The 20,441-nt window shown below is 36.2% G+C and overlaps 1 protein-coding gene across 2 annotated transcripts in view; it reads left to right on the top strand.

Moving 5' to 3' along the window:
* LOC128021549 (probable ATP-dependent RNA helicase DDX4) overlaps positions 1–17,022 on the top strand; it is a 39,747-nt gene extending 22,725 nt beyond the window's left edge. For both annotated transcript variants that reach the window (XM_052608836.1, XM_052608837.1), the window contains exons 16-24: positions 8,409–8,561; positions 8,681–8,835; positions 10,019–10,148; positions 10,282–10,448; positions 10,662–10,807; positions 11,218–11,317; positions 15,564–15,834; positions 16,107–16,214; positions 16,310–17,022. In XM_052608836.1, the coding sequence (XP_052464796.1) occupies positions 8,409–8,561; positions 8,681–8,835; positions 10,019–10,148; positions 10,282–10,448; positions 10,662–10,807; positions 11,218–11,317; positions 15,564–15,834; positions 16,107–16,214; positions 16,310–16,393 (1,314 nt within the window). In that variant the 3' untranslated portion in view covers positions 16,394–17,022. The remainder of the gene's footprint in view (positions 1–8,408; positions 8,562–8,680; positions 8,836–10,018; positions 10,149–10,281; positions 10,449–10,661; positions 10,808–11,217; positions 11,318–15,563; positions 15,835–16,106; positions 16,215–16,309) is intronic.
* The last annotated feature ends 3,419 nt before the right edge of the window (positions 17,023–20,441 follow it).

Genomic DNA, 20,441 nt, shown 5'->3' on the forward strand with positions numbered 1-20,441 from the left:
CAATCACTTAACCACATGTCGTTCCAAACATGTAGAAGTTACGTTTGTCTTTTGGAACACAATTCAAGATATTTTGGATGAAAACCTGGAGGCTTGAGAATGTCCCATAGATATATAATATATTTTTAGTGACAAGTACACATTTCCATTGGCAACACTTAGTGTCAGATACATTAAAGAGATAATTTGGTTATATTTGGAGATATTTGGAAGAATGACAGAATCAAATAGATCTCGGTCCCCATTGACTTCCATAGTAGGAAAAATATATACTATGGTAGTCAATGGGGATTGAGATCTGTTTGGATACAAACATTCTTCCAAATATCTTCCTTTGTGTTCAGCAGAACAAAGAAACTCATACAGGTTTGGAACAACTTGAGGGTGAGTAAACGATGATAGAATGTTCATTTTCCCTTTAAAGACATTGCTATTGCTATTACACACACACACACACTCAAACTCACAAACTTACTGACACAATCAAACACAGGCTCACACACTCAAACACAGGCTCACACACTCAAACATTCAAAAAGACTCACTCACACACAGACTCAGACACACACAGGCTCACACACACACGCCAAACTGGACCTGGAGGAAGAAAAAAATGAAGTTTTAGTCGCATAACATTGGTTAAGGGAAACGCTGTCATTTCGCAATAGTTGTTGTCGATATTTAGAAAAAAAAAAAAAAAGTTTTGCGCGAATCTGTAATGGAAACGCAACAGCGTTCTCAGAGTTATGTTGAGCAACAGTGTTCATTACTAACCATTCAACTCCGGATTGATTCTGGAATCTTCGCTGGGGGAATAAGCATTAAGCACCGGTGATCCGTCCTCTAACTAACGCATGCTCATGTTTTGATTCAGATGTTCGACGAGGAGGGGCTAGTCGTGCGTGCCTCCGTTGTCAGTTTGTGAGAGGGAGGGAGCAAGCAGCGCGCAGCTCTACAATAAAATACAATTGTACCCATATTAAATAGTTTAAAAATCTAAATCAATCCGTGGCGGTCAGCGTTGATATTGTGGCGGGCCGCCACAAATGAATGAATATATGGGAAACCCTGAAGAGAGAACCAAACAAAACTCTGTAAGTACTATATAATTGGAAGTACAAAACAAGATTTGGTAAAGAGAAATGTTGGAGGATTTCGATATAAGCCAAGAGGAGACTGGTTTTCCTTAGCTAAAGGAAGGAAACTTTGCTTCATTTGCTCCTGTAAACAAACATTGGTTTTCACGAGACTAGCATATTCTCACCGGTTCATTCGCTACACCTCCTACGTCATCCACCCGGATTGGCTTCTGCTGTACGACAGTTAGCACAAGCTACAGAAAAGTGGTCATAATGTTTTAAATATGGATCTCTTTCTTACAAGAGCGCATCGATTTGCTAAAGGAGGTCTATATTCACCCTCTGGAGCTGTGCGAGGCATGTTTTACTTTAGATGTATGCGCTTAAGTGCCCTTCAACTGTAACACCCGCTGAGTGCCCTTCTTGTGCTTGGAAGATCAAAGACATTGTTTTATTAAGCTCCAACTGGATTTGCCTGAAAGAAGAAAGTCATATACAGTTAGAATGCCTTTATGGCGAGTAAATCATGGGCTGATTGTCGTTTTTGAGTGAACGAACCATTTAAGCTAATAAAAAATTTTATTGCAATTTTGGCTTCTAAAAATCTAGCTGCATTTCTTCGAGCATAGTTCCTTCTCTTAACAATAATAATACTGATGATAAATATAACGTTTTTTTTTTAATATAAAAAACAACTGGTTGTAACACTGAAACTTTCAATTTACTGCAAATGCATACTATTTTAAAGTGTCATAACCTGGAACACCACTAGATGATGCCTGTTTATGAATCCTCTTAAAAACTCAGATCAAATTTGACAAGACATTGAGAGATAAATAATATTCTTTATCAGGGTATCCGCGGGGTCATAAAAAGTCATAAATTTAACAATAAGAATTTAAGGCCATAAAAAGTCATAAAAACGTCTGGTTTTTCCATACAAGGTCATAAAAAACATTTAGCCACGTCTTAAATTTATATACTAGTCCATTAATTTGTTCTTCCATCAAAATGCGCTCGCAGTGGCAATGGCATTCATTTGTTTCATTCATGTTGTTTCATGTTGTTGCAGCATACAGACTTGTCAGAATGACTTTTACAGAAACCCGCGCGAACTCCGAACATACTGTATCAAACTGAGTCACTGCTTAGATTAATTTAAATCATCCTGGCTATCACAATGGGAAAATGTACCTTTAAAGATCTATGGCTCGAAGATGGTGCGTTTAGTAGCTGGCTCAAGCCCGTCGCTTACAATCGGTATCAAGCATCCAAACACAAGACGCGGAAAAGCTGAAATGAGTAGCTGGTTACTCGCGCGCTCTGTATTCGGTGCGGAGAGAGAGCGAGAGAGAGAGCCGCATATCACGGACAGTCCCTCCTGCACATGAACGAACAAATAATAATCGCAGTTTTAAACAAACAAAAGGATGTGAAAGAGCCCGATTCATTACCACGGTGTTCAGGTGTTCAGGGCTCACGCTGAGAAAGGCGTCTCAAAATGCTTGTACACCGAATTTGCTTCTTTTTGCTCTTGTGCCGACAAATACATACAAAATGTCAAAATACCCGGCTTGGAAAGTATGCTCGAAAAAAACGTATTTATTTGTCAGTTATTTCTTAAGTGAAAGTAAACCGTTGAGGGAAAAGATGCGTTCATCGTCTCTTAAAGTGACCGCGCCTAATTTAGCTACTGGCTGCTGTAATGTTAATCCAAGAAAATGAAAGAAATATCACTCACTGCTCTTGACTTCATTACTTTGTAGTTTAAACAAGAATTTATGCACAGTCAAACCAAAAATTATCCAGACTCCAGATATAATTTTTGATATACATATTTTACTAGTAGGTAAAGGACACTAATACATTTATGTGAGTACAACCCCTGGCAAAAAGTATGGAATCACCCCTCTCAGAAGATGTTCATTCAAATGTTTAATTGTGTAGAGAAAAAACCAATTTTTTCACAACCAAAAAATTGTTTGTGAAAAAACAATTTTCACTCAACAAAACAATATTCTGGCTGTATAAAACACTTGAAAAAACAACAAAGATAACTATAGTCAATTACAACTGTTTTTACAGATCAAACAGAGGAAAAAAATATGGAATCACACAAATCTGAGGAAAATTATATGGAATCACCATGCACTTTGCATTTCTAAAACTAACACCTGTATCTGATTACAAATGCTAATTAGTCTGCAGTTAAAAAGGAGTGCTTGCACACATTAGTGATGTGTTGAACCAAGATGATTGACATAACTCATGGCTCCAACACGAGAGATGTCAGTTGAAACAAAGGAGAGGATTATCAAACTTCTCAAAGGTAAATCTTCACGGAATGTTGCAAAAGATGTTGGTTGTTCCCAGTCAGCTGTGTCTAAAGTCTGGACCAAGTACAAATCAAATGGAAAGGTTGTAAAAGGGAAGCGTACTGGTAGACCAAGAAAGACATCAAAGTGCCAAGACAGAAAACTTAAAGCAATATGCCTTGAAAACAGAAAATGCACAACAAAACAAATGAGGAACAAATGGGCAGAAAGTGGAGTTCATGTCTGTGACCGGACTGTAAGAAATGGCCTAAAAGAAATGGGATTTACATACAGAAAAGCCAAACGAAAACCATCATTAACATCTAAACAGAAAAAAACAAGGTTTCAGTGGGCTAAAGAAAGACGATCTTGGACTGTGGATAACTGGATGAGAGTTATATTCAGTGATGAATCACGAATCTGCATTGGGCAGGGTGATGATGCTGGAACTTTTGTTTGGTGCCGTTCCAATGAAATGTATAAAGACAACTGCCTGAAGAAAACATGCAAATTTCCACAATCATTAATGATATGGGGTTGTATGTCAGGTAAAGGTATGGGAGAGATGACCGTCATTACATCTTCTATAAATGCACAAGTTTATGTTGAGATTTTGGACACTTTTCTTATTCCATCAATTGAAAGGATGTTTGGTGATGGTAGCATCATTTTTCAGGATGATAATGCATTGTGCCATAGGGCAAAATCTGTGAAAACATTTCTACAGGAAAGACATATAATGTCAATGGCATGGCCTGCAAATAGTCCGGACCTCAATCCAATTGAAATCTGTGGTGGAAATTAAAGAAAATGGTCCACGACAAGGCTCCAACCTGCAAAGCTGATCTGGCAACTGCAATAAGACAAAGCTGGAGACAGATTGATGAAGTATACTGTTTGTCATTAGTTAAATCCATGCCTCAGAGAATTCAAGCTGTTATAAAAGCCAGAGGTGGTGCAACAAATACTAGTAGTGTTTTTATTTGGTGATTCCATATTTTTTTCCTCTGTTTGATCTGTAAAAAACAGTTGAAATTGACTATAGTTATCTTTCTTTGTTGTTTTTTTATGTGTTTTATACAGCCAGAATATTGTTTTGTTGAGTGAAAATTGTTTTGTGGCATATATGTGAAGGGAATTAAATATCCTGTTTGTACATGATAACGTTATTAGGTCAGCCGTTATTATTTCTATATGTAATAAAATGCAATTTATACATGAACTATATAATATCCAAAAAAACCAAAAAACATACAGCAAACGAAAATAGGTGATTAATGCATTAAAATGAAACCTCTACACGATTAATATATATATTTTTCTCTCACGAACTTAATTTATTTTTTAGCGTGTTTAAAAATAAATAAATAAAACATGCAGCAAATAAAAAAAAGGATTAATCAGTTAAAATGTGTTACTCTGGGTTAACAGTAATTATAAGTAATTCTGCAGAGCCTGCGTGGGCCTAATCTACAGGCTATTTTTTTTGTTTTTTTTTTCATTCCATCTGAAAATGACTTTGTTCATCGCATTCACTTCACGCGCTCTGACGCAGATCCCCCTCTCGTGTTGCTCAGCTGTAGACGATTTAAAATGTTTGATATAAAGGTTGCTGTCCCATTTTATACAGGAGTTTTTCATGTAAAAAAAATCTAATTATATTATTAACACAAGTTCATTTAGGCTATTTAACATGCACTGTGACATTTTACCCTTTTTTACTTATAAACTCCTTGATATTTTAAAGTTAGTTTAATATCATTTAAATTCAAGTTTAAAAAATAGGTTTTAACTGCTAAATACCAACAACCATACTGCATGCAGTGTTAATTTCGTTGACTAAATATTTTCGTCATTATTTTCGTCACGAATATATTTTTGCGGACGAAAACGAAACGAAAACTAAAATAGAAGGCACTGATGGAGACTAAAACTATGACTAAATTGATTGACATTATCGTCAACGAATAAAGGACGAGACGAAAATAGACTGTGATGAAAATCAAATCAGCAGACGGGAGAGATGCGAGGAATGAGCAAAAGAACCGGCAAAACAGAACAGACTGCATGAGAGAAGAGAACCAATCAGAGCCTGACTTATTGAGACGTGAAGCGAAGGTTTTCAGTTTTTAAATGAGCTCCCGGGAAGTCGGCATTCGAAGAGGTGATGTCTAAAAGAGCGACAAAATGTCCACAGCTCACTTCACGTTTGACGACGAACAAAACAAAACAAAGCGTAAAGCACGCGGAGCGCTCATTCGTGGCAAGAACACAACCAATTTGAAAAGACATTTACAGACGAGCCACCTGGACATTTTCTCAAATGTAATTTCACAACGATGTTCTTTTGTTTATTGAGCTAAGCAAAATTGGAATAGTGCAGTGCGTAGATGTTGTAGCATTAAATATTACGAACTGAAAAGTACTGTAAAATAGCCCCTTCTTCAAGTTAGATGAGAGCACACTACTAAGACGTAATATCATGATAAATACATTTGATTAATACTAATGTTTAGTATATTTTATAATTTTCTACTTGTTGACAATATCACAAATATTTCTATATTAGTCATGTGAAACATGAATGTTCACATCCTATCATTATACATACAAATCTAGCAATATTGTAGTATTTAAAACATACAATATTGCTAGACAAATGAATACCTTATAAAATCTTGTTACTTTTTTTATCCACCTAGCTGCCAACTTATTAAATATTTACTTTAAATGTATGCACTTATTGTTCAGCTCAGCTGTAAGCTTTAAGGTCCTGGACCTAACGTTATTTTTCTTTTATTGATGGTCAATTGGCAGCTAGTTATTGTTTACATTATCATGACAGTGTTTGTAGCTGCATAAAAGCTTTTGAATCGAAATAAAGACACAGTTGTGTTGAAATACAGTTGAATTTGTGTTTTATATATTTTGGTTAAGTTTGTTTCCTATACCAGCTGTAAAAAATTGTCTAGTAAATCTGTTATTGATTTTAGTCTTATTTTAGTCGACTAAAATACCAAGCAATTTTAGTCGACTAAAATAAGACTAAAATTAAAACAAATCAGATGACTAAAACTTGACTAAAACTAAAAAGAATTATAGTCAAAAGACTAAGACTAAAACTAAATTAAAATTTCGTGTCAAAATTAACACTGACTGCATGTGAATAAATAAAATTCATACTTTTTATAACATTTCATTATTCATAAAATGCATAACATTTCTGGTGTTTGGACTTGTTTGGCTCTCTCTCTCTCTCTCGTTTACAGACAAATGTTTTTTCCCCCAATAAGTTAAAGGACACATAACGAATAACAAAAATGCAAGTTGTTTTATTAAAGGAAAAAATATATTTATATTGAAAATATAAATTAAAATATAGGCATAATATATGAAAATATTGACATTTTGCATATTAATCCATGTAGCCAACCACCCTAAAATAGGCTACCACTTTTAATGCTCCGATGCAAAGTTAACCACAATTTATTTTGAATAATATAACGCATAATTAATATAATATAAATAATACTGCACACCTTTTAAATGTGTCAAATCTTAAATATGGTTTAATACCATGTAGATTAGAGAAAATATAATCACATGTTCAGGCACAGGCTTGACTTTTACCCTGCTTGAATTCGTTCTAAAAATGCACATAACTTCATAAGTACCAAACTTTCGTCTGTGGATATTAAATATTAAATATTGTAACTACAGTGTTTTTCTTTCATTTTCCCTGACTAAAGCCATAAAATCTAACACATCAGCGAGTCAAAACTGACGTCTATTAGCAAAAATGTGCTTTGTTTACGCTTGTTTGATAACTTGTGGTTAAAGCGCCCCTCAGCGGTCAAAGGTTGCAAATGCACTTTATACTGCTGCCGCGGCGGGAGGAGTGGCGGTAAAAGCGGCGTTTTGGATGTCTACTTAGTGTAAATGTTTTATCTATCTATATATAAAATTGGGAACAAAAATTATCCAGCACCTTATAAAGCACCATGCATTGCTTGTGTGTTTTTTTTTCTGAATTGCTAATGAAAGCTTTTCACACCACAGTCTGAACAAAATGAAGCATTGCTTGGTAATTGGTCAACAAAGTATTGATAGTTGTGTAAAGTCATAATAACAGTTGTCTGTAGTTTTGGTTGATTACGTAGATTTCTATCAAAGTTATGACGTTATCAAGACAAATTTGTTCCGACAGAGTTTAACTAAGTTTGTGTCATATTTTATAACCATTTTAGAAGCAATAGCAAATAAACTAATAATGTGAGAAATGTTCAAGGTGTCTGATTTGATTGTACATTTCATTTTTACATTGAAGACTATCCAGTGCTATTTTACATTTAATTATTCAGTTTCTGTACCTTGACACCTACAAACTTGAAAAAAACGTAAACATTGTGTAAATAGCATAAATAAATAAAAATGAACGTACATACAAATCAAACAATTTCAAACAGGCCCACTGGTACCACCTTCACCGGGTCCCCGCTGACCCCAGCTATGTCCTGTGGGTGTTTAATACTGTGACTAAACACCAATAACACTTGTTATTTTGGAAAGTAATGCCATAAAATAATTGTTCATTTACAATGTTACAATTAAGTGTTCCTGTGTTCTTGATACTCAAGAAAAAGAAGGCGAAGGCTTCAGTTTCTTAATCTTAAGAAATAATAGAATAACTCTTTTTAATAATAAAACTTGTTACTTACAATGAAAGTCAATAATTAAAAAAAAAAAAAAAGACTTTTGAAAATTATTTATCGTAATTCGTGTAGGTCATAAATTTAAATTGTAATGTCATAAAAAGGTCTTAAAGTCTTAAATTTGACTGATTAAACCCTGCAGTAACCCTGTTTATTGTGCCTACACACAGACTCATAGTTCCATTAGCTTTTTTGTGTACATGGTACATTTAAAAGCTTTGGAAATAGGCCAAAATAGCTGCTAAATGACACAGTACTACAAAATTTAATTAAGTTCCTAATGCTCGCTCTCTCTCATACAGACTTTTGATGAAGCAGGACTTTGTGAATCACTGAGAAAGAATGTAACGAAGTCTGGATATGTGAAGCCTACTCCCGTCCAGAAACATGGGATTCCCATTATTTCTGCTGGACGAGATCTAATGGCTTGTGCTCAGACCGGATCAGGAAAAACTGTAAGAGCAACCCTCTGTGACATGCTGTTTTCGTTAAATGCCAAGACCTTTAATTTGTGTTTTTGATGTAGTTTATCTGTGTTGGTCATTATCACTCATGTAATCGTCTGCTCACTCAGGCGGCCTTCCTGCTGCCCATCCTTCAGCGGCTGATGGCTGATGGTGTGGCAGCCAGCAAGTTCAGCGAGGTGCAGGAGCCCGAGGCTATAATCGTGGCCCCCACCAGAGAGCTCATCAATCAGATCTATCTGGAGGCCAGGAAGTTTGCATATGGGTACACATTTTTGACTTTTCATTGATTTTATAGATGGTCTAGTGTTTGTTTTATTTTATAGTTTTCTAAAACCAAAAATCTGGAAACACTGAACTACAAAGCAAAAGTAATTATAAAATTAGACTTTATTTGAATTACTTTTTTACGATGTATGAAAACAGACCAATTTAAGCACAATCTTACTCAACAAAAGAAATGTGGCCATCAGCAGGAATATTTCATACAAGTTTTTCTCATGCATTGCACAATAACGTCTCATAGTCTTTGCCAAAATCTGGACATGGAGACTTGAATCCCATTTTAGAATTTTCGCATTTTAGATGGTAATGTTTTCTCTTGGTTCTAAATAAATGCGACTTATAGTGCAGTGCAACTTATTTTTTTTCTCATGACGTATTTTGGACTGATGCGACTTAAACTCAGGTGTGGCTTATAGTCCGAAAAATACGGTAAACCAGATTGCATGTCTGACTGATGCGACTTATATTTACCGTATTTTTCGGCCTATAAGTCGCACCCGAGTATAAATCGCATAAGTCCAAAAATACGTCATGATGAGGGAAAAAACATAAGTCGCACTGGACTATAAATCGCATTTTAGAAAACATTACTGTCTCCAGCCACGAGAGGGCGCTCTGTGTCTTCAGTGTAGACTACAGGAGCACTGAGCAGCATTAGAGCGCCCTCTCGTGGCTGGAGACGGTAATGTTTTCTCTTGGTTCATTTCTCTCGGTTCATGTCAAATTAATTTTGATAAATAGGTCGCACCTTACTTTAAGTCGCAGGACCAGCCAAACTATGAAAAAAAGTGACTTATAGTCCTTATTATATATTATACTTATAGCCATATATTGTAAAACAATTGCACTCTAAAATAAATGAAAATGAATATAGGTGTATTTTTTTGAAAATTACAGAAAATTACAGCACATTTGTCCTAATTTCTACACTTGCAAGAGATATCACTTTGAATAAGGCTACTTTGAATTTTGCCTGCCGTACCCATTTCAACTAGCAGTTAATATTACATACTGCACCTTTAAGCTTTTGTTTTGGTGGAAAACTCCAGCTTCAGTAAAAACAGGTTTATGAATCAGTTTTTTGAATCCGTTCACTCATTCATTCTGTATTACTGGCAGCTTCCAGGTTTAAAAAATAACAATTGGTTTTGAATCTTGTGTAGGACCTGTGTGCGTCCTGTGGTGGTTTATGGTGGTATAAATACCGGATACACTATTCGAGAAGTGTTAAAGGGCTGCAATGTCTTGTGTGGGACCCCAGGAAGATTGCTTGACATTATTGGTCGTGGAAAGGTAACTTTATTTTATCCAAATCTTCCCCGCCGCTTATTTAATAAATATATAATGTGGCTTCTACTACTACTACTACCACTACTAATAATAATATTCATAATATTTATTATTTATTTAACTTTTTCTCTGTCAGGTTGGTCTGAGTAAGCTGCGGTATTTGGTTCTGGATGAAGCAGACCGAATGCTGGACATGGGCTTTGAGCCAGATATGCGAAAGCTGGTGGGATCTCCAGGAATGCCTCCTAAAGAGGATCGACAAACCCTCATGTTCAGTGCCACCTACCCTGAAGATATTCAAAGGTCTGACACACTTTAAAGGGCAACTTACTTTGCACTGACGCATGACCGAAAACGGTTCTGAGGGCTCCATAGTGTGCTGTGTTTGTGTGTGTTTCGTTGAACAATCTAGCTACAAGTTAATGACAAGATTTTGAAAATGTGTTTTGCAAGTCTCTATTCAGTGATGCTTTCATGGCTTCAGGAGTGAGATATGAATCATGTGTTGTATGATAGGATGGCAGCAGATTTTTTGAAGGTGGACTACATTTTCCTTGCTGTTGGTGTGGTTGGTGGAGCATGCAGTGATGTGGAGCAAACTATCATTCAGGTGGACCAATACTCAAAGAGAGACCAGCTGCTTGAAGTGCTCAAGTCTACAGGTGCATTCACAATCATACACATTAAATGATTTAATATTGAGGGCTTGATGAATTTCCAAATCCCATTCACTTACTGAAGCATAACCACGTTGCTTTCATAAGTCTAAAGCAAATTGATTACCTTTTAAGGAACTGATGGATTAAATTTATACTTTATATTTGAATTTTTTCTACTATGTGTCTCTTTGAATGGTTTGGAATCAATTTAAATAAATGTAAATTGATAAAAATATAAACGTATTAATTGCACAGGTTCCTGTGTGTTTTATAAATTGTATTTTAGTTTCACACAAATATTTTAGATGCGTTTTAAAATGAAAATGGGTTGTAAACAACTTTATGTTGACAGCTTTGAGGTTCATGTTATTAGCTAATTGGTCAATTTAATGGCACTTTGTTTGCAATTACAGGGAATGAACGCACAATGGTCTTTGTTGAAACCAAAAGAAGTGCTGATTTCATAGCAACATTTCTCTGTCAGGAAAAGGTCTCTACTACAAGCATCCATGGGTACTTTATTTTTTTCCTCACTCCTGTCCCTTTCTCTATTTCTTTCTGTAATAATGTGTTCATGATGATATAATGTTGAAGAAAAACAAAGCAGTCTCCGTAGCGTTGTAAATTCTGAGCTCAATATTAATCAGTTATAGATAGGGCTGGGTATTGAGTTTGATCATTTTTAATGAGATTTTAAATTTTATAAGAAAAACTGTTGTCGCTTTGTACCAAAGCTTGATCCCTGAAGGGTTAATCTTAAAGTCAGTGAGCAGTGCTCAGTTGGGACCCTATGATTTCTGTGATGCGGAGAGAATCGCGGAATCCAGTCATAAAAATGGAATTTATGGTTCAACGCAGAATGTCAAAGAATTTGTCAAAGTTTGGGTGAATTCATTTAAAAGGTCATTACAATTAAATCAAAACGTGGTATGGATTAGTATCTGTAAATATTAAGTAACAAAAAGAATATGGATCCTGCATGTTCTGTGTGTCCCTGTGTGAATGAAATGTGCAGACACTCCATTTCGTTTACTACACGCATACTGACGCACGTGTGACCCTCGCGGTGATTTCAGCATCTGCCGCCTCAATACATGACATGAACACAATCTCTAGAACTGCTCAGTCAATTCATGAGCATTTGACAGATTAATTTGAGAGAAACTATCCTCATATCATATGCACACACAAATGTAAAGGTATTCACGGCAACCCATCAAAATAAAAGTTTGGTTTAACTTGAATTATTATGCCTGAAAAATATTGCTGTTGTTCAGTAGAATGTACATACTACTACAACTACAACTACTATTACAAAAAAATTGCCTTTTTTTTTTTTTTTTTAAGAAATAGTTAGACAATATTTCTTTAATGGTTTAATGTTAATATAAAATATTTTTGTTATAAGTTTTATTTAATATTTATTTGATTTAAAACATGAAAAGAATAAATTTTTAATGCCTTCATTTGATACTCAGAATTTGTTTTATACAAAACACAATTTCTGAGGGGGGAAAACATTTCATTGCAGTGGAGTCATTCAGATTCAAAAAATAGATTTTAATTGTTTTTATGCATTCAAATAATTAGACATGGATAAACAGAGATTGGTAGCAATAAAACAGAAGGTGAAGGAAAAAATATTTCATAGGGCATTGTATAAGTTTCATGATTTTAATTACACATTGACACATTTTTGATTTGCTAATGTCAGTTTAACCATAAAGTCCAGAAGACTTAAATGGGGGAAAAACAGAAGTTGGGAAAAAATTAAACCTTTTTCATAGATTAGCTCTGGCAAGACGTCAAGGCAAATGCATGCAAACTAGCATCATGCTATGCAAGACAATTTATAAAAATGTGTACTACGCTTTTACTCAACTCACTTTAAACCACCGTTTGAGTGTAATAACTTCCTATTGCGTTCTAATGTGTGCTTTGGCCAAATAATGTTGTTGAAATGCAGTGTTGGGCAAGCTTCTTGGAAAATGTAGTTCAGTTACTCTGTTAAATGAACCTTCACTACATTTAAGCTATAGCCCTGTGAAATATAGCACAAGGCTTAAAGTTCTACGTCACCATGCGGATCTCCGGCGTGCAGTGTTTGGCTGTGGAAAAAAAATTACTTTGAGAAAGAAAACAAAACAAACATCACTTTTGAGTCCATGAGTTCTCCTACCAGTGGTATGAGAGGAGCAACTTTCACTCTCAACCAAACTAACATTACTAGCCAGTCAGAATATTTTGCTCTTATAAACACGAGACGCACCTAATAGTATCCAATTATAGAGTCGCAACCCTGATGAATGGAGAAGCGCAACAAAAGCTGCGAGGAGCAATGATTATGACCATCTAGCGCATATTTACATAGAAAAGCAGCAGATCTTTGTAAACAGCTCAGAGTAATAATGTAATCTCCATAAAAACTATATGATTGCCAGAACACATTTACCGGGATTTTTGAACTGTCCTGTTCACACATGATCTATTGATGGTAACTTACCTGTAATTTACCAGTAAAGACTGTATGTATGAAAGAGGTGAAACACTTCCTCTGATTATGCCGTAAATTTGAATTGCGTTCAAAAAAAAAGTTAATCTGGGAAAACTGTGCATTCTCACTAGATTTGTACGTTTGCAAGACCAGTTATTATTGCCTCATTGTTAGTTTATATATAAAATAGTCAAACTAAAGCCTGGTTTTCACTTAGTAATCTGATATTTTTTAGTAACACAAACAGACCTTAGATTACTAAATTACCAAAACAATGATTATAATTACAGCCCTAGACTAGTTACAGTATTTCTAAATACAACTGCATTGTTACTTTTATGCAATTAAAAGACACATTTTGTCATTTGAACATTTCTTAAAAAGTGTTAAAATTAGGGCCGGGACTCGATAAAAAAGGCTTTGTAATTAATTAATCAAAATTAATCGCACAATCAACATAAAGTGTAAAGTCCACGCTAGCTGCTATGTTTTGCGTTGAGGTGATACTTGAGGCTCGATGTGCTGCAGTGATATGAGAAGCGAACGCTAGTTGGTGCTTCAGTATAATCGGTCCGCCGAAACAAATCCAGTGAGAAACGTTCCGCGGTGCAAAAATAAGTTATTAAAAATGCGGGAATTTTTTTTTTCTGTAATTAATTAATCTTAGTTAACGCGTTATTTTTTGTGTAATTAATTAATCTCAATTAACGCGTTAAAGTCCCAGCCCTAGTTAAAATATTGTCATGTTCTAGTGAACCAAGTATCTGTATTTTGTCTCATCTCGTGAGTTGTGTAATGTCACTCCTCTAGTGCCGATAAGCAGTGATTATAGCACATAATTTTTCCAAGTGTATGATACAGCTTTTCATTTTTCAGGTAAACCATGTATTCATGAAAATGAAAATCAGTTTGAATAAAGCAATAACTTTGCCATAGTATCCTTTCAAATGTTAAAGTTGCCACCGTCACTGCATGACTTGCATGTGCTGCCCTGCCCCACCCCACCTCCAGAATTTTTTTTTTTTTTTTTTTTTTTTTTTTGTTGCTTTAACCAGATAGCAAGCTAAGTTACAGCAACATGGCAAAAGTAGTTTAATACATTAAAGCTATTAAAAAAAATAACATCATACAAACTGTCAGTCAAGCAGATAGACAGGCATAATAGTTCAGTTTAGTTGTTTATTCAACAAATTTTCCAACTTTTTTATTTTATTATACAATTAACAAAAGCAAAAAATGCCTTTAACATTAGCTTGTTCTTTTTCTATTCTACCGGTGTTTTTTTTTTTTTAATTTTTTTTATAAATTGTAAAATATATTAAAATGGAAATAGACAAATGCCAAGACACAGCTTTGATTGGGGGAAAACCGTAACGCTACCACCACGCTACTGGGAAATGTAGTTAAACTACTAGTGACACTGCTGAAATGTTATTAGCATTTCTCATGTAATCACCCATTATAAAATTAGGCTGAATCTCATGAAAATCATATACAAATCAAATACAGTCATAATCGGGACCATTTTTATGAAAGTGTAATGCAAGTTTATTCATCACCCGCTGCAGGGAACTTGTCATATGATGGACATACCGGTGCAAAATAAACGTATTTAGAATATATTATCCCACAAAATAATTTGAGATTCACTTGCAAGTGCAGCTAAAACGTTTATTAGGAACAAAAAAGCTGACTTTCAAAGCTGAATTTTTAGCATCATTACTCCAGTCACACGTCCAGTCAATGCAGCCGTTTACCAGGAGATTTTGGCGCACTTTATGCTTCCATCTGCTGACAAACTTTATGGAGAAACTGATTTAAATTTGCAGCAGGACTTAAGCACCTGCCCACCGAGCCAAACCACTTCCACAATGTGGTTAGATGACCATGATATTACTGGGCTTGATTGGCCAGACAACTCGCCTGACCTGAACCTCACAGAGGTTGAACATTTCAGTTTTTTTTTTTTTTTTATCTTTTTTTGATTGATCTTTGAGAGAATATTCAAATTTTTTAAAATTAAATTTTTTATTTTCCTAAGCTGCGAGAAAATGTAATCTTGATTTAAAATAGGTTTATAAAATTGGTATCAAAAAAGTTCATTCATGAACCATCAAGGTATCAATAAGGTTTTTATTTTTTTTTTTTATTTTTTTTAGCAATACCCAGCCCAAGTTATAGGTGCTTGTTGTTGTTGTTGTTGTTGTTGTTACAAATACTCCCTGTCCAAAAGCTTTTAATTGAATAGATTTTTTCTCTGAATAGTGATCGGGAACAGCGAGAGCGAGAAAAGGCTTTAAGTGATTTTCGCTTAGGCCAGTGTCCGGTGCTGGTGGCCACGTCTGTTGCTGCCAGAGGCCTGGACATCGAGCAGGTACAGCATGTTGTCAATTTCGACCTGCCCAGCAGCATCGATGAATACGTCCATCGCATCGGGAGAACTGGACGCTGCGGGAACATCGGTCGGGCCGTGTCCTTTTTTAACCCGGAGTCAGACACTCCATTAGCTCGCTCTCTGGTCAAAGTTCTGTCTGGGGTTTGTATTTTCATGTTTATTATAAAATCACTTTATATGAAGAACAGATATAAGTTGGATTTTTATCCATAGAAATATTGAGCAATGTGAAAACAGCACATTAAATTTGGTCAATGTTCAAATGTGTTTGCTTGACTTTCCACAAAAAACATTGGTTTACCATATTTAATGTGCTCAAAAATAAAATCGAATGGAATGTTTATTGATAAATGTTGCAGATTGTCCATTATACGAGGATCTTAATAAAACTCCCATAAATTGTAATCTCCCAGGCTCAACAGGAGGTTCCCAAATGGCTGGAGGAAATTGCTTTCAGTGCTCATGGGACAACAGGGTTCAACCCTCGTGGAAAAGTGTTTGCGTCTACAGACACTCGAAAGGTATGGCATATCACTTCTCATTTGACTGCCTGAAACCCCATTTTGAACTTAATTTGTTGTAATTTGATGCATGTCTCCATGACTTTTGCATTTAGGGGGGATCCTTCAAGACAAGTGAGCCACCACAAGCATCCACCCCAAGCCCAGCAGCGGCTGCAGATGATGAGGAATGGGAATAACTACTTACACCTTATGTTCTATTATGTTGATTTAATTTTTATATTTGAGTTTATTCATTTATCCAAATGGCTAAATGTTGATTAAGGTAGCTTTGCGGTAAAGCAAAAAAAAAAAAAGTCACATTATGAAAACTGTAGGTTTGATCTGAAAGACAGTATAAATCAAGACATGATACCTTTTAGCAGTTTGGTTTGAATGACCTGATTTTTGTGTCACCCGTTTTGATTTGAGCACATCTTGATTAGTGGATTTGTTTTGTGTTATCAGATTAACACTTTGCTAAGAGCGTATTGAGTTTTGTGAGGCTTTATCTGAAAGTCTTTTCCTACAGTTGTACCGTATTAATCAGTTCTGTTGTTAAATGTGACAGTTTGCAGGTTGTTTTTCTTGACAATTTTGTCTTAACGCCAAAGTATATAAGAAGCTTGTTTTGCTCATGTACCTTGCCAGATCAAGGTAAATAAAGCAATTGTTTGCTAGTCGACTTGGTATTAAAAATGTATTCTCGCTAAAATTTCACATTCAATATTTCTTGTGACAATATTTCTGTACCATGGATCAGTATTTCTCCACACAGTAAATTACTAAAAATAAAGATGGAAGCTGACAGTTGTTTTCTCAAAAACAATGCAAGTTTGATTTAATTGTTTTCTAGACCTTGAGAGCTTTACAGCATCCCATTGATGGGCTTAAAGGGGGCCACATCTCTTGACTGGGTACGAAATCATGTCCTTCACTTTCAAGAGAAGGTCCTTTCTTAGTGGTATTGGCCAGGGGGTTGCTGATGGCAGCTGAATCAACTCTGGGTACCATGTCTGATTCCTACTGAGTGGGGTCACCAGGACGACTGAGAATTTGTCTTCCTTTACCCATCTGATGGTCAATGGGGGCAAGGCGTACAGGCAGGTGCTGGGCCAATTGTGGTCCAGGGCTTCTCGCTGATTTGAGAAATAAATTGGGCATTAAGAGTTGTCTTCTGAGGCAGAGAGGTCCTCCTCTGCCCTCCCAAAGATCCATCATCCCATCATCTTGTAGCAGTTGATATGCATGCTTGACCAGGAGCATAACGCGGAGTTGCCTTCGAACAGAGCGCTCCAACCCAAATTGGATGCAACCACATTCCTCCTAAAGGACAGTCCCAGTTGAATGCCTGATAGAAACTTGCAGCTCTACTGATCCCTGTAAGATTCAGCCAAATGTGGCATTCCAGCACCCCTAAATTGGCCATAGCATTGCCAATTACCTGTGCCATTGTCTTGGTGGCAAGCAGAGCCAGGTCAATCACTTTGCACCGCTTCTTGAAGGTGTAAAGGTCCTGGCCGTCTCGTTCATGCTTCAGAGAAGAGCACTGCCATCGTATGCAGCCATAAGCCAGCTTGGCCGGCCACTGCATGAGCCCTTTTGGGCAAGGCCAATGTCATCCTGCAGGGCTTAAATGGGTGCACTGCAAGGGCTTTTAATCTAAGGGCCAATGGTGGGCTCAGGTGGGCAGCAATCGGGGGAGCTTGCTGTAACCTCGGTCTTTAGCGGAATCAGTGGGTGGTTAAAGCAGCAGAAGTGGAGGGATTTGTGTCACGTTTTTGGTGAGTTTTTGCAGGAAACTGCAGGCAGGAATGGGGAAGGGTGTTTGACGGGAGGAACAGGAGACCATGGGTGGGATCTTCTAGGGCCGACGAATTTAAGCAGAGATCCTCCACTGCCTTAAGCCCAGTTCACACTGCAATTTTGGCTACGATTTGGTCATTAATGATTTTGGATTAATGATAGCCTTCATTACAGTCTGACATTAATGAAAACTGAGATCCCACACTGTGACATGATCACCATATTCATACAGTTTGACAAGTACAATCCTGAAGGACTTTTAAAAAAAAAATCACACAGTGAGCCATGCTTTAGGGACATCATGCTCTCACTTTGAGAAAATGAGTCTCGCCAGTCTTTGCTTGAGGATATCTTTCCTTAAAGAAGGTTGGTCCTCCCTGCTCTGTTCTCGCAATTCCATTCCATTCAGTGCCAACTTCTGATCTTCCACTGCCAGGGCTCTTCTACAGGCTGAGCTTCTTCCTTCGTTGTGGACATTGGCAGTCAGCGAAGAGAGAATCCCTTTGCTGAAGGTGAAAATTCTTATGAAATGGCACTCTAAGCCACCTTATATAGCAATCAGTCTTAGAGCACCATTGATTTAGGCAGCTACACAAATGTGAAGAAATCAGGTTTCAGTAACGCAGTAAACAGGAGTTTCTCCAAAAGTGTCAGCATCGGAACAGGAGAGACCGTTCTATAGGGAACTATGGAAATATGGGAAATATGTTTGAGGATAATAGTATGAGTTTACAGCATATGAATGTTAATTTCCACTAACAATGCAAACACTGTTGCATTAGGTACCGAGCCCCACACGTGACGAGAAAAAATTAATTGTGCGCACGATTTACTATTGTGTATCGGATTTAGCAAATCGAGGGAACGAATTAGTAAATCATGCACTTGATTTAGCCTTATATTTTTCCCTGTATGTCATGTGCGGGGTTCTGTACTTAGGGCATTGGTTCCCTATATATATATATATATATATATATATATATATATCCGTTTATACCTGATAAAATATTTTAGATCTTGGCATAACTAGAAAAATAGTTATGAATAATATATTCATATAATGTATAAAAAAAGTGCATTTGGCTTACTCATATATCAAGTTATTCATTCAATCATTCATTCATACACATAAGAACAAGTCATCCTAAGGCTCCCTTGTAAGTTTACTGAGCTCCCCTGGTTAAGAACCTCCATTAAAATTAACTTGAGTCATTTCTATCGTCACAACATCACTAAATTAAGCTAAGATTCAAATGTTTAGAAGAAACTTTAAATATATATATATATATATATATATATATATATATATATATATATAATCAATATGTTAGTTTTCTGTTTAATCTTATTAATATATGCCTTTGGGCATGAGACTCGGGCCTCATGTATAAAACTTTACGTAGATTTTATCTTAAATGTTAAGATAAGCTACATTTTGTGCATGTATAAAAGTTTTCAGATTTACAAAGCCATGCATTTGCCAAAACCTGCACAAAATTCCCTTGTAATGCCCAGTCAGCAGAAAATTGTGCATACACAAATCTCTAGGGGTGTCCCCGACTAAGGATTTTCATAGTCAAATCGGAATTCTAAAATCTTGCCGATATTCGCTAATAGTCGAATCATATGTTTGGGGGCGGGGCAAAATACATTAACAAGAGTCAAGTCAGATATTAGACTAAAATAATTACTGATGTTAACACACAGGGAAAATGTGTAATGAACAACTTGCAGATATAAACGGGGTAAATAATGTTTTGTGTTTTGATTAACAGAATGCCAACACTATGGCGAAACCATAATTTATTATTATTATTTTTACAATAGTGTAATATACAATAGCTCATTATAACGTTAGTCTAAAACATTAGCAGTTAATGTTCTGCATTTCTGTTTTGAGTGATGCGTTTGATAGCAAGTTTTTAATCAATGGTATTCAACTCATAATTTCATTTAGAATAAGCTTCGTTACTTATAAAACACTACGTTAATATTAAGACTTAAAGGCAATTTGCAAAAAGGGCCCGAATGCACATGAACATATCTGCGGGGCTCTGAATGCGAACTGCTTTTGTGGACGCGTTCTTCACGAAACAATGTGCAGAAATACGGCAGCTAAAATGTTTTAGTATAATGGTCTTCTCATTATAATAGTATCTATATAACAGTCCCAGTCATAGTTATTAATATTCTGCATTGCCATTTGAGAAGAGATATCACCGTAGTACTTACAATGAAGCCCTTGACTCAAGTCTTGGCCTAGTGGTTGGAGAGCTTGACTCCTAACCCAAGGTTGTGGGTCTGGGGCCGGCAAGAACACGACTGAGGTGCCCTTGAGCAAGGCACTGAACCACCAACTGCTCCCTGGGCCCCACAGCATAAATTATGCCCACTGCTCCAGGTGTGTGTGTGTGTGTGTGTGTATATACATACATACACCCC

This window comes from Carassius gibelio, chromosome A10, assembly GCF_023724105.1.
Source record: "Carassius gibelio isolate Cgi1373 ecotype wild population from Czech Republic chromosome A10, carGib1.2-hapl.c, whole genome shotgun sequence".
Classification (NCBI taxonomy): Eukaryota; Metazoa; Chordata; class Actinopteri; order Cypriniformes; family Cyprinidae; genus Carassius; species Carassius gibelio.